This window comes from Pelobates fuscus, chromosome 2 (genome assembly GCF_036172605.1).
Source record: "Pelobates fuscus isolate aPelFus1 chromosome 2, aPelFus1.pri, whole genome shotgun sequence".
NCBI classification, from domain to species: domain Eukaryota; kingdom Metazoa; phylum Chordata; class Amphibia; order Anura; family Pelobatidae; genus Pelobates; species Pelobates fuscus.
Window position 1 is genome coordinate 420,861,816 of NC_086318.1, and position 13,226 is coordinate 420,875,041.

Consider the following 13,226-nt stretch of genomic DNA (forward strand, 5'->3'; position numbering starts at 1 on the left):
TCGGTATGCCCCTACACTGGAAATGTATGCCCTTGGTGGCTGGGTCAATGGTGTAGGGGTGTCTTGGTATGCCCCTACAGTGGAAAGGGATGCCCTTGGTGGCTATGTGATGGTGTGGGGGTGTCTTGGTATGCCCCTACTGTGAAATGTGAAATCGGATGCCCTTGGTGGCTATGATAATAGTGTAGGGGTGTCTCGGTATGCCCCTACAAGTGGAAATGGTTGCCCTGGGTGGCTGTGTTAATTGTTATGTTATTTATGATATGTTATATTGTTATATGGTATTATGTAAATATGTTTGAGGTCATTGTCTGGGTAATTAGTTATGTTAATTGGGGGAACGTCTGTTCAAATGTTGGTGACAATGACCTCTTAAATTTTATATTTTAATTTATATATTTATGTAATTAATAAAGCCGTGGAATATTTTTGCCAAACAATCCTGGTGTCTGTGTTTATTGGAGGTAATTGGTTATAACTGGAATAGGCCAAAGAGACGACAATGCGCATGTCATGTAAACTACACCAAAGTGTTGCAGTAATGAGGAAGTGATCCTATTGCCAAATATCTCTAATTTGCAGTAAGTCATGACTGATGTGACACTGGCTGCCCTCTGCCTGTGACTTTGTCACAAGCCATAAAGAGTTCATTAGGAACTGACCTCTCTCTCCCTGAGCAAACCAGTCTTACAAGCCACAGCCTGATACTGGCAGGTATGTGAGGGAACTACCACCTCTTAGCAAACAGAACCCCTTGCATTCCTGTAGCAGCACAGAGACTGTGCAGCCTGGGGTAGGAGGGGTGATCCAGTACCAGTTTTCCCTCTGGCAATCTAGTAAAGGTGGATCAGCTGTTGCTGAGGTGAAGAGTCAATCAAACCGTTGCCAGGCTTCTCCATGCCCCGAGCGATGTATAGGTGTGCAAAGGTGACCGTTTTATTGAAGGAGTGAGATATAGCATAAGGAAGGGCTAGTCCACCTCCTCTCCCTCCTTCACGAGTGATGCCCCACCCTTCTCCCTGATTGAGCCTGACAGACTGGTTAGATACCTGTGGATCTGATAGCCTGCTCCTGCCTTCCTCTCTGCTCTTGTTTCATGACAGCACCAAACTTGTGGACTCCTCAATGGCTAACCCTAAACTTGCTTACTGCAATGGGAATCACACTGGACCCCAGAACCACCTGAAAAATGGACTTTCCAAAAGAAACGGCCTCTCTAAAACTCTGCAGGTAAGTGCTGCTGAACTTCACCCTCTCAGTGCCAGGACTCCAGGAGGGGTGGGCGCTGCCAATCAGTGCATTCAGTTCTGTGTGTGCCTGGCCCAGAACTTCTTACAAGCTTTGCAACATTGTATCACAAGCTTAGAACGTTGTTACAGAATGAACGTTCCATTCACATTAACCCCTCAAGGTGCGGTAACATTCCAGGCGTTTCATGATCTGCAGGGAGGGCAGAGCGCCTGATTTTTAAGAGGTTAATAATCTAATAGTCCTGCTTTGTTTGTGTGTTGCTCTTGTGTAATTCTTCCAGCCTGCTAATGATTTGTGTTATAATTAACCCAGCATTATTTTCAGATCACCTGTTCTCCTCTGAGACACTGTGTGTTTGTGAGTTGGATCATTAGGAGCCTGATGAAGGTATCACACGGTCTCTGGAGAGCTGGGGGCCAATCTTGCCTTGTTACCCATTAACCCATTGACTGCCAGGCTGCAGTAAACTGCTCAGCTTCTCCCATTGGGTGTCTAAACCTCACCACTTCCCAACACGGAAATAATACAACCTACCGGCAGGACTGACAGTCACGTGACTTGTCATAGTATGGGGGAAGGGCTGTTCCACCTCTAAGTTGGAGAGTTGTTCAATCAATCATTATTGTAACTGTTTGGTACCTTGGGGACAGCAGAATGCTTGATAGACATTTATTATTTTCTGGCTCTCCAAAATGTCTAATTTTATTTTTTATTATTAATAATAATAATATTTACAGTGGTTGCAATCTTTGTGTAGCAATGGTTAATTCTATTTCCTTGTTGAATAACTGACTGAATTGTATGAGGAAGTGATTTACACTAAAAAGCATCATTTAGAAATAAATGGAACAAAATGATTTAATCTTTTTTTTTTATTTTTTTTCCCTACTACATTGTCATAACCTGTATTATGTAATGTTATAAAATAGATAACATCAGTGGAAAAATGGTCCTCATATGACTAATTTAGGGATTTGAAGAATGGGTGTATGTTGTTTTTCCATTGTAGAACTATCTTTTCTTTTTGTAATGTGGTGTTCTACAATGTTTCCTACATTATTTTCAGCATTTGTGTAGAGCCAACATATTCTGCAGTGACTCATATATTTATATTCTACAGGGATACAACTGCAAACTATTACAAATGTTAACAGGAAACACAAAGTTTCTGTCCAGTTTTTGATCGTTCCAAAAAGTCTGAGCAAATCTGGTTATAGAAACACTCCAAGCAATAACCCCTTGGCAACCATAGTATAACTATACTTGTCCCATAAATATTTGCTGCACAGATTTGGGTTCTGGGAAAAGAGCTATATTTCTCTGGACAGCTATACTGTAAGTGTACACATGTGGTGCACCTGCTGAGGAGGCTTGCTTTCATTTTGAAACCTTTAATTTGTTTGTGTTAAAGGAGCAGTCTAAGCACCATAACTATTACAGTTTGATGTAGTGATTATGGTGCCTAGTTTTGCCCTGGAACCTCTCCCCCATTATCAATAGTCAAACAATTTTAGGATGGTTTTATCTCTTAACTGGGGTTCGCTTGGCTGTGTTCCGCACCTCTGCCAGACAGAGAGGTGGCAGCAGGGGGTGGTTCCTGGTAGACTCCGGGTAAGAAGTTAAACTGTTCTAAAATGGTTGACTACTTACGATGGGAGAGAGCAGGGCAATTCTGACACCATAACCACTACAGCGTGCGGTACTGGTTATGGTGTTTATGTTCCTTTAAAACAGTTTAGTGTTAGGAATAAAAATGATGTATTTCTAACACGAATATGTTTCTAAGCCCCTCGGCCTCCTAAACGCTGGTTTTATAAAAAAAAAAAACTTTTAATACTTACTCGATTCCAGCGCCGATGTCCTTCAGCACTGGGTTACACTCCACCTCTTCGGACATCAGCCAATGGATCTATGAGCAAATTAGGCCTTCCCCATTGGAAAGCGTGCTGCTATAGATCCTCATGTGGTGTGAGGGAATCCTAGCCATTTCACAGTCTGATAAACAGTCACTAGAGACAGTCTTAGTCCTGCAAGGTAATTAAGTGTTCTTGCATAGCAAGACCACTTAATGTTATCTCACATATATATTGTTCTTATTCTTATTATAGCCAAATTTGCCACCCTAACTCCTCCCACAGTTTTTACACTACATAGACAAAAATATACCAAAACGTGCAGATAGTTCCCGATCGGATTGCTATTACTTCGTGGAACGTTTCGCCGAATGGTTCACGGAATATTGTCGTTCTTGTGGCAAAATTTGTCCCATAGGAATGAATGGCAAAGCTAGAGTGGGAGCTGGCAAAAGCTGAAAAATCAGGACATGATTTCTAAACTGTCACCACTCCCTCATTTTTAGGCCCACCTACACAAATCTTATATCAAAACATTCAGCTATCCCTGCTGCCACTAAAAATGTCCACAGCTAAGCCATAGTCCTGATAGTTTTCACAATATGACCATTTGTTTGCAACTCACGCAGTCCATTGACATTCATTGAAACTCCACTCTGCAAAGCTCACATTTGAAGGGCAATTTCTAAACTGCGACTGTGCCTTCATTGTTAATATTGCAGGGACAAACTATGCATCAAAATGTAGGTCTGGGTCTTGTGATTCTCACAATATAAAGCTCTTCACTGTAGGATTTATAGTTTTTAAAATATGACCATTTGAAGATGGCAACTACCAAAATACTCTGACCTGTGCCAGGCTGCAGCAGCAAGTGATGTCATAGACAGGGCCATTTGTACACCTGCTAATGTTTTTATAAATGTATGGTTTAATGTAACTGTGCAACAACATTGCAATTAAATGTGCTATATAAATGATAACAGTTACTCCGCCCACTCCAGTTGTAGACTACTGGTGGATGCAAGAACACTTCACACAATTTCCCCAGAAATTGTACCTTTTCTAGTTATTGTAGTTTCTCTAAAATGGGGGGCAGGGGCACTGCAATGAGATGAAGTGGGCTGGTGCCTATAGTGTCCCTTAAAGTATTTTACTATAAGGGGATATTTTAACAAGGGTAGCACACAATGCACCCCACTCCGTCACAACAGTGACCGCTAATACAGAAAAAGTTGACAGCCAGTGCCTACTTGACCTTTATTTATTAAACAGCGGGCCCTGTGACCGGTAGTAGTTCCAGTGAATATATTCACTGTTTGGCCGAATGAGAAATAAGATTAAAGTAAGTCAATTCTAAATTAAAATGCCACTTTTTATAATTTACTTATTTATTGGTAAACAAAATCAGCCTAGTGTATACGAATGATTGGATGTGAAAGGGTTAAGTAAACAAATTATATCTTACTATTAAAAAAAAAAAAAAAAAAAAAGTAAAATACAACATATAACCGGAAGGGACATGTTACAATATCCTGTCATTGCAGCAGTAAAATATTTAGAAACTAAACTCATAAATCCTATCAAAATATAATTAAATCTGTGAAAATATGTATTGTTATTTCATCCTACCACATAATGCATGTAAAAAGCGTCCATGACAAAAAGTCCAAAAATATTATAAAAACTGAATTCAGTCTTATTTTAAACCAGACGCTGAAAGCACCATAACAACATATGTTCCTTGCTCTGATTATGGTGCGAGGAGTATCCACACCCATTCCCCTCTGTATAAAGTTCTATAGAGCTGTAGTGATTTAGAAAAGTTTCTGCAGCAATAATCCAGCTCCTTCATTGCTAGCCCTTTACCCGTTCAAATATTTGCCAGTGCCGAACATTCAAATCTTTACCTCCAAAAGAGCCCGAGCTGTGGATACCTTCTGTGTACAGATCTATGCAAAGAAAAACTGAAATGAATTGTCAGTAAGCGGATTGCAGGCACTGTATAGCTTCCATCTGTTTAGGCATTAATTCCATCCATCCTATCTGATGATTGGCATTGCTGCCATGTCTCAATTAACCAATCAGAGCATCTTGATTGACTGGTGTCTGCTAAGCTCACTGCAAACTCTCAACCTATAAGATTTTTATTTTTTGTATATTTTTAATACAAAAATCAAGCTGGCATATTACTAAAATGTATTCATCTCCTAGGACTTATGCATTATCACAAATAGTTTTATTAATCAAAATCTTAATTAGCGGACCTCTATAGGGTTCGTCTCAATGAAGTGGTCTGGATGCAGTGCATCTGTAACGTAAAACTGTCATTTTAGTAGATATTTTAATGTTTCCACTGCAGGGCTAAGCACACCTCTTCAGGGTGCTTCCACTGCTATTCAGACTCAGTCCTGTGACATTCGGTGTCCCCACACATTGCATGATGACAACAGAATGCTTGTAATGCATCTAATAGAGAAACATTGGTTTCAGTGCTCTCAATGAGTCATTTGGAGCAGCGAGTAAACTGGTTTTTTTTTTTTTGGTTTTTTTTCCTTCCCTATTTAATCAGGGGGGCAGAAATCTAAATAGGTGCTGGAACACTGTAATGTTCGGGGCACATGTTTATTTCCCTAATGGTATTGAGTTGCTTTAAGGCCACAAAGAATCTTGATTTGTGGATCTACCTATTTTTTTAATTGTTATTCTCCATCACCACCTAGTTAAGATGAAATGTCAGCTGGATACTAGAACTATGAAATATTTTTGTTTCTATAACCTCTCCGGGAACAGGTGGCTCTGACGTTCCTGTTGTGAAGGTATTTCAGGTTTCAAAAATTCTTTAAATTTCCAGATTGTTTCCTGTAAGTAAACGCTGCCCCAAAGTCTCCACCTCCACCATGTAGAAATATTTACTTCCCAAAGCCATAATTGAGGAAGGGTCATTATTACAAAATGTCCAATTACCCCAAAGAAAGAAAGGAAGCCAAAACATTTTTAGAAAAAAATACACATATTGTGTCTTTATATTTGGCACTAAGGTTGCAAATAGCTGCTTATAATAATCCACACTCTATATCTGCATTCCACATTATATTCTGAAATTTTTATGGGATTTTAATTAATTTACCTTTTAGTAATTTTTTTGTTTTAATTAAGATTTAATTTAATTAAGTCAATTTCCATTACCATGTGGTCCGCTGGAAAACATTGGCAATGTATTTGCCAGCTCTGCAGATGCAATATCGAATATTGTCATTGCAAATAAAATCTTTCAAACTATTGCACTGACATTTACGTAATGCAAATTGTGTTTTAAGGCGAAAGCTGGCATGCAATAAAGTATCTGTTTGATGATACATCAGTTTTAAACATGTCAACAGTCTTTTAAATTACATTGTCTGAAAATGATTAAATGCCTCACTATATTCTATAGTAAATGTAATCTCATCAGGTCCCATACAACAGCAATAATACTCACTCACTCTGTCTGTCTCTATCTATCTCACCTGAACATGCATACATTATAGAGTGCTGCTGGGGCCAATTTATACAACGTACAAAATACACAATCCAGCGCACTCGCTCATTCACTAAACAGTGATTTCAAGTTTCACAGATTGTAATGGGGGTTTAGTTACAGAAACATAGAATGTGACGGCAGGTAAGAACCATTCGGCCCATCTAGTCTGCCCAATATTTCGAAATACTTTTAATTAGTCCCTGGCATTATCTTATATCTAGCATAGCCTTATGCCTATCCCACGCATGCTTAAACTCCTTTACTGTGTTAACCTCTACCACTTCAGCTGGAAGGCTATTCCATGCATCCACTACCCTCTCTGTAAAGTAATACTTCCTGATATTATTTTTAAATCTTTGCCCTTCTAATTTTAAGCCTATGTCCTCTTGTTGTGAATATTTTTTCTTCTTTTAAATATAGTCTCCTCCTTTACTGTGTTGATTCCCTTTATGTATTTAAATGTTTCTATCATAACACCCATAACACCCTGTGATATGATCATACATTGCACAAGCCTGCCACAACATTAATGTATCCCATTCTTGGAGCAGGCCTAATGCCTGCTCTTATAAGATTAATCCAGTTGGGAAATTATTCCTCCTTTCGAGTTTAAGACTAAATTAGGGCCCTTGAATGAGGCACCTATGATAGGGAGAGGTGCTTGACTCCCAAATATATAAATAAAGGAAACCAAGGATGGCTAGGGCTGCACTCACCTGAACACGCATACATTATAGGGTGCTGCTGGGGCCAATTCATACAAGTAAGTGTATTAATCTCATAAGAGCAAGCATTAGGCTGTTAGAGTAGGATCTGCCAAGAATGGGGTACGTTGACGTTGTGGCAGGCTTATGCAATGCATGATCATATACTGTAACTAAACCCCCAATATTTGTTTTGCCTAGAAGAGGTGTTTTTAAATAAAACTATTACAAAAGTGAGACTCGAAATCGCTGTTTAGTGAATAAGAGAGTGTTGGATTGTGTATTTCGTTATATCTATCAATATTCTCCTTGGCAAGTCCCCTTTAGTCTACATCTCCCCTGCACTGTAACATTTTCCTAGAGCCCTTTTTTGCCAACATTCTGTTTGCCAGTTTCACATTTCAGATCAGATAACCTCCCTATCTCTCCTCATCTTTTGCTGTTAACCTACCCATCCTAGATCAACTCCAGAATCTGTCATTTACCCATTTCACTAGGTGTTTATTATTTGCTTCACTTACGTATTCTGTTTCTTTACATCCTACCTGGAACCATCTTCCTCGTCAAATTTATTCAACATTTTACAAATTCCGGAAAATCCACCAATTCACAGATTCTTTCCTGGACTCGCCCATAATTTCACCCCTCTCTAACCTCACTTGACCACCATCGTTATCAGTTCCTCCCTTGCCTTGACATCTGCTTGCCCTACCCGAACTGCTGTGATTTCCACATGATGTTTAATATGTTCTTTGGAAAAAAAATCTATATATGCGCTCTATTGGTAAGGATAGCACACAAAACATGAAAATTAAAATCAGATGTCTGTGCTGAATCTACTGCAAAGGTTGTGTACTTTCTTCTCCTACAGTTCAGCTGAAATGTGACAATGCAGCCGAAGTATCCATATTATTTTGTATGAGGTTCATTCGTGCAGTGTTCGAAGTCTGAAGACGTTCCTAGTAAAATATAGTTTCTGTTTGAATTTACATATTTTGATGAGAATCCTGAATATCCTCGTTCTTACCAGCTGTCTCAGAGTTGGCGGGACCGTGAAATTTGTGCTACTGTCCTGGGTTTGCTATCTGGGGACACCAAAGACCAGATTTCTACAAAGTTGATCATTTAAAATCAAAACATCAGATTCCTAGAAGTGCTCTCGGAGAACTCAACCAATGTAGAGCGTCTCATGGGCAGCACTGAGGGCGGGTGGCCACACTTATGGGCAGTGAATTGGGTGTGCAATTAGGCAAGGCTGGCACACCCCATTTTGCAGGTGTGCACACCTTCCACATGCAACTGGCCTACAGTCTTGCTGGTAATGCTGGTAAGAATGGAACTGGCTCACCGCTTTGTGTCCCCTCCCTTATCCCTTTTTGGAAGATCTGTATCCTTGGAGAAATAACCAAAACAAATAGACAAATGGCACTGCTTCTACCTTACCCTCTAGCAGTTAAAGTTAGGGCTGCAAGATCAGCATTTTTATTATTTTATATTTTTACTGGGCGATATCTTTGGGGGTGTCCTCCTAGATACAAATGTTTGGTTCTTGCTTTGGAACTGTGTGAGAAACATGTCTTGGTGTATTTTGTTGATTTTTCTCCTGCAGGATATACAGGATACCCACTGGTTGGATCTGTTTTCATGAACAGCCCCCTCACAGTAAAGCATTCATATGCCCCCTCTCTCCCCACCCCCAATAAACACGCAGTTGGACCAGCCTGGCTGGTGACCTGGAGTACTATTGACCATTAGGATGACAATATTCTATACATCCTGACAATGCTAGGTTACCCATGAGTAGGAGATCGTAGATGTGTGGGACATACCATGTTCTGTTCCAAATTAAATTATAAGTGAAATAATGGTGGTTAAAAAAAAAATCCCATTTAAAAATTCCATCCAAAATTGCCATCTATTACATGGTTCATTAAGCTGTCCACTCTGCAACGCGTACATGCATTTACCAAGGTGATCTGGCAATATGTTACACCGCTTGTTTTATGTTACCGCTTCAGGCTTTTAACTTCTGTTTGTGTTTTCGAGTTGGATTACTACGTTTTGGTTTTATATAATAAGTGTGAAAGTGCAAAGACTTCTTTTTTTTTTTTTATATATATAATATAATACAAGGGCAAACTTTACGTATCCAAATAATAAATCAGATGATAGCCTATAAAGCATATGTGAAAAACCTATTCCTATGACTTAACACAAAAGTGTCATTTACTTTTATGTAACTTAAAGGGACATTCCAGATTTCTAAGCTCGCTTGACTAATAGACTTAATTTTAAAGTGACAGTATGCATTAAAACATCTTCCATATTTTCTTGGATATATTCCTTATATGAAGATGTGTCCAAAAACCACCAAGTGAAGAATATCTAGACATACACAAAAACATGCTTTATAGAAATTCTACATTAATCATTTATTTTATTAGTAAAAGACCACTTCACACCCATAAAGCCCTTTATCTTACAAAGGCTGTGTTTCATAAGAATTGCAAACTTTTTTAAAAATATATCGCAATTAATACGTTCTTGCATTGCAAATATTGAGGAATATTGATACAGTAGGCCGTAGCAAATTCATTTTGTATCCTGGTTTAGTTCTACGTATGGTTGGTTGCCATAACTATGCGGTTATGTTTAACTGTGTTGCCAGTAGAGGAAGTAACTGCATATGTTCCCAACATGTGGATCACGTTTTAAGTCCCTTTCGGTTTTCGAGGGAGCCGTAACTATAGAAATTGATGTTTGATAGATATGATGTAGGTGTGTCCCTATCTACCACTTCTTATATATTAACCTATAGCTATTTAGATTTATAAATGTCTGTAAGTTTTATTTATATGTATGTTTATAAGGTTGGAAATTTTGCATACATATGTCACTTGCCCTATCCATTATGGCGCACCTGGTGTTGGAGCACAAATATGAATAATTGTCTCGATTGCGAAGTCTCAAGTAAATTGCTTCAATCACAGTGTGTATTATGGAGAATGATGTAATGCAAGTATAGCATTACCCACAATACAGTGCCTGGTTAGAAAACCTAATCAATTTGTTAATTCAATGTACCTTCCTGAGATTGTGAGAGGTGCTCTCACTGAGTCACCAAGCACCAATTTTTATTTTTGTTTTGTGTCTGCTGCCATTTAATCAGATACTTTACCAAATCATAATGTCTGGAGAGAAGCTGGGTAGACAGAGACTGCAGTTGCTATCTGGAAGTGTAACTCCAATCAATCTCAGTGCTGATTAGGAACACTATAGTGTTAGGTATACAAACATGTACATACCTCTCAACTGACCTGATTTTTGGGTGCAATTACACCTTCCGTTCCTCTTTATTTCTATACATCCCGTTGCTGTTTTTTTGTTTTGTTTTTTCATTTTATTACTTTCCTGCATTACTGACTTCTCAAACGTGATCATATCTAAAATGAAATTAGTGGGGAAGTACATAGATTTTTCTTCCCATGTTGTATGAATGTACTCTGACTGGGGTTGCTTCACGAGGTATAACCCCCAACACGCAGAGTTAAGGATAGCAAGGAAAACAGTGTTACTGGGCACTAGAGTGTCCAGAATCACCGTAAAATAGAGAAAAGCCGAGGTCAAGGTAACAGAGAGACAGCAAAAACGAGAACTAGCCAAAGTCGGGTACACGGTAATAGTCAAACAGGCAAGGGTTAAAGACAAACTGTCAGGAACAAAGCCAAGATCAGTACCAGAATATAACACGATGAATCAAGGACCTCACTGAAGGGTACTGGGAACATAAACCATAATAGGGCACAATGGATAAGGCCAGGAAAGTTTTTAAATGCCTTTTTAAATGAGTTTTGATTGGTCCACGTCATGCCTGTGACCCCCTAAACATACGTGTATGGGGACGCCGGAACAAAGTGGACCAGTGGGAGCTGGAAGTGATGAGGGGCTTCCATTGCCCCTTTAATAATGTGCTGTGTACGCGAGCAGCATTCTCACCTATAATATTGAGACCACGCCACGGATCATAACGGTTACAGCGCGTGGCCCGCTCAGAAGTGGAGGCTGGTTCGACGACCATGTAAATAACACTACATGTTGTAGATAAGGCCATATGTCTATCATTTCTCATAAAAAAAAATAATAAAAAAATACATTTGAGACAAAGTTGGTGTTTAAACTTATTCAGCCTTGAGTGGAGATTTGTTTTGTGTTGGTCCCTCTACCTCGTCTTCGTAAAAAAACTATCCTGGGATGATTTGGAGAATACTTCAAATCTATTCTGATGTATAAGTGATCCTTCCTTATTAAAGGTTTCTTTCTTTGATTCTGGGTGTTATTTTTTCATCAATTCTTCTCCTCTAGAAAGGAAGTGATTTAGTTGTCGTCTGGATTTGTTGAAAGGCGCCAAAGGGGAATAACTATACATGTCTGGTTTTTTTTTTCTCTCTCTCTCTCATATTATTTTTGGATATATATCTCTATCCCCCCAACAATCATAACAGAAGTTCATCATTAGGCCCGCTCGCCCTTTGTTGAGAACACTAGGAGCCTACAGGGAGGACTGAAACAGCCCTTCCATCTAAAACATTGCTTGTTTAGTACACAGGGCAATGTTTTTTTTTATTAAAGGGTTAAACAGAACTCTAGTAGCTGTCTTCTTGACCGGCACTAAAGGAGTTAGCTTTGCAATGGTCAAGTTTTTATAGTGGCCTTGTCCCTATTTAGATTCAGCCCCTGCTCCTTTTCAACTGTAAATAAAATGGAGAAAGGGATTTTATTTTTTTCCAGTGCAGAGACTCACTCGATGCTGCCGCCCGCACCATCTCCCATGTTTGGCCACCCAGTCAGTTTACACCGAGCATCACATGACACAGTGAAAGTCGGTCGTTACAAAGCAAGCTCCTTTAGTGCCGGTCAGGAAGACAGCCACTAGATTTATGTTTAACCCTTTAATCAAAACATTGTCATATGTACTAAACGACAATGTTTTAGATTGGGATAAAAATACTGGGCCACTGCACCCAGAACAACGTTACATAAAACTAAAACATGTATTACAGGAAAATTATGTTATCTCAGAAATCATTCCATAAACCACTTAACCTTTGGTCTCGTAGTTGATTGTGATGTCTCGAACTCCTCTTCGACACTATATTCCATGAATACTTCCTTAGCTTATCATGTATCATTTATACATATTATTCTATATTGTACACACTTGGCGGCAGCTGGTGACGTTTCATAATGATGAGGTGCATGAATGACCCGCCTAATGATCGGTTGGACTCATATAAAATATGAATATGGGCGTAAAAATAAAACTATTATAATTTTACCTTTAAGTTGAAATAAAGATATGATCCCACGGTCCTCCATAGGCCTCAGTGCTGTGCATGTGCAAGAGTACATCAGGGATATCGGCTATAGGCGCTTAAGCGCCAGTAGCAGAAGCGGACCGGCTGGAAGAAGATGGTGGCGCCCCCGAGTGACAAGTTCAAATAAGTTTGTCACTTTTGCCCCCGCAAGGGTTAAAAAATCTTTTCACTTACCTGGCTTTGTCTCTGCCGGCTCTGAAGTCATCGTGAAGGAAAACCTAATGCACTTAATGTGGGGATTTAGAAGACGTTGGGCGTCCTCATGCAATGCGTGACAACTTCCAACTTTGTTTCACCGAGTTAAACTTCATAAAACAGCAGGAAGTGCCTGTAGAGGTAGCCTTAACCCGGCAATGTAAGCATTGAACGGTCTCTTAAACTGCAGTTTTTGAAGCAGCAGGGTTAGGGGATCTGGCACACTGCACCAAGACCACTTTAATGAGATAAAGTGGGTTGGGTGCCCAATAGCTTGGTGGTAGAATGGTGTAATCATTATCTTCGTGGACCATGTAACTGTGTTTAC

At 39.4% G+C, this 13,226-nt stretch overlaps 1 protein-coding gene across 1 annotated transcript in view; it reads left to right on the top strand.

The window, feature by feature from the left end:
* Window positions 1-519: 519 nt before the first annotated feature.
* SPTLC3 (serine palmitoyltransferase long chain base subunit 3) overlaps window positions 520-13,226 on the top strand; it is a 138,857-nt gene continuing 126,150 nt past the window's right edge. The window contains exon 1 of the mRNA XM_063444035.1: window positions 520-1,230. Coding sequence (XP_063300105.1) covers window positions 1,126-1,230 — 105 coding nt within the window. The 5' untranslated portion in view covers window positions 520-1,125. The remainder of the gene's footprint in view (window positions 1,231-13,226) is intronic.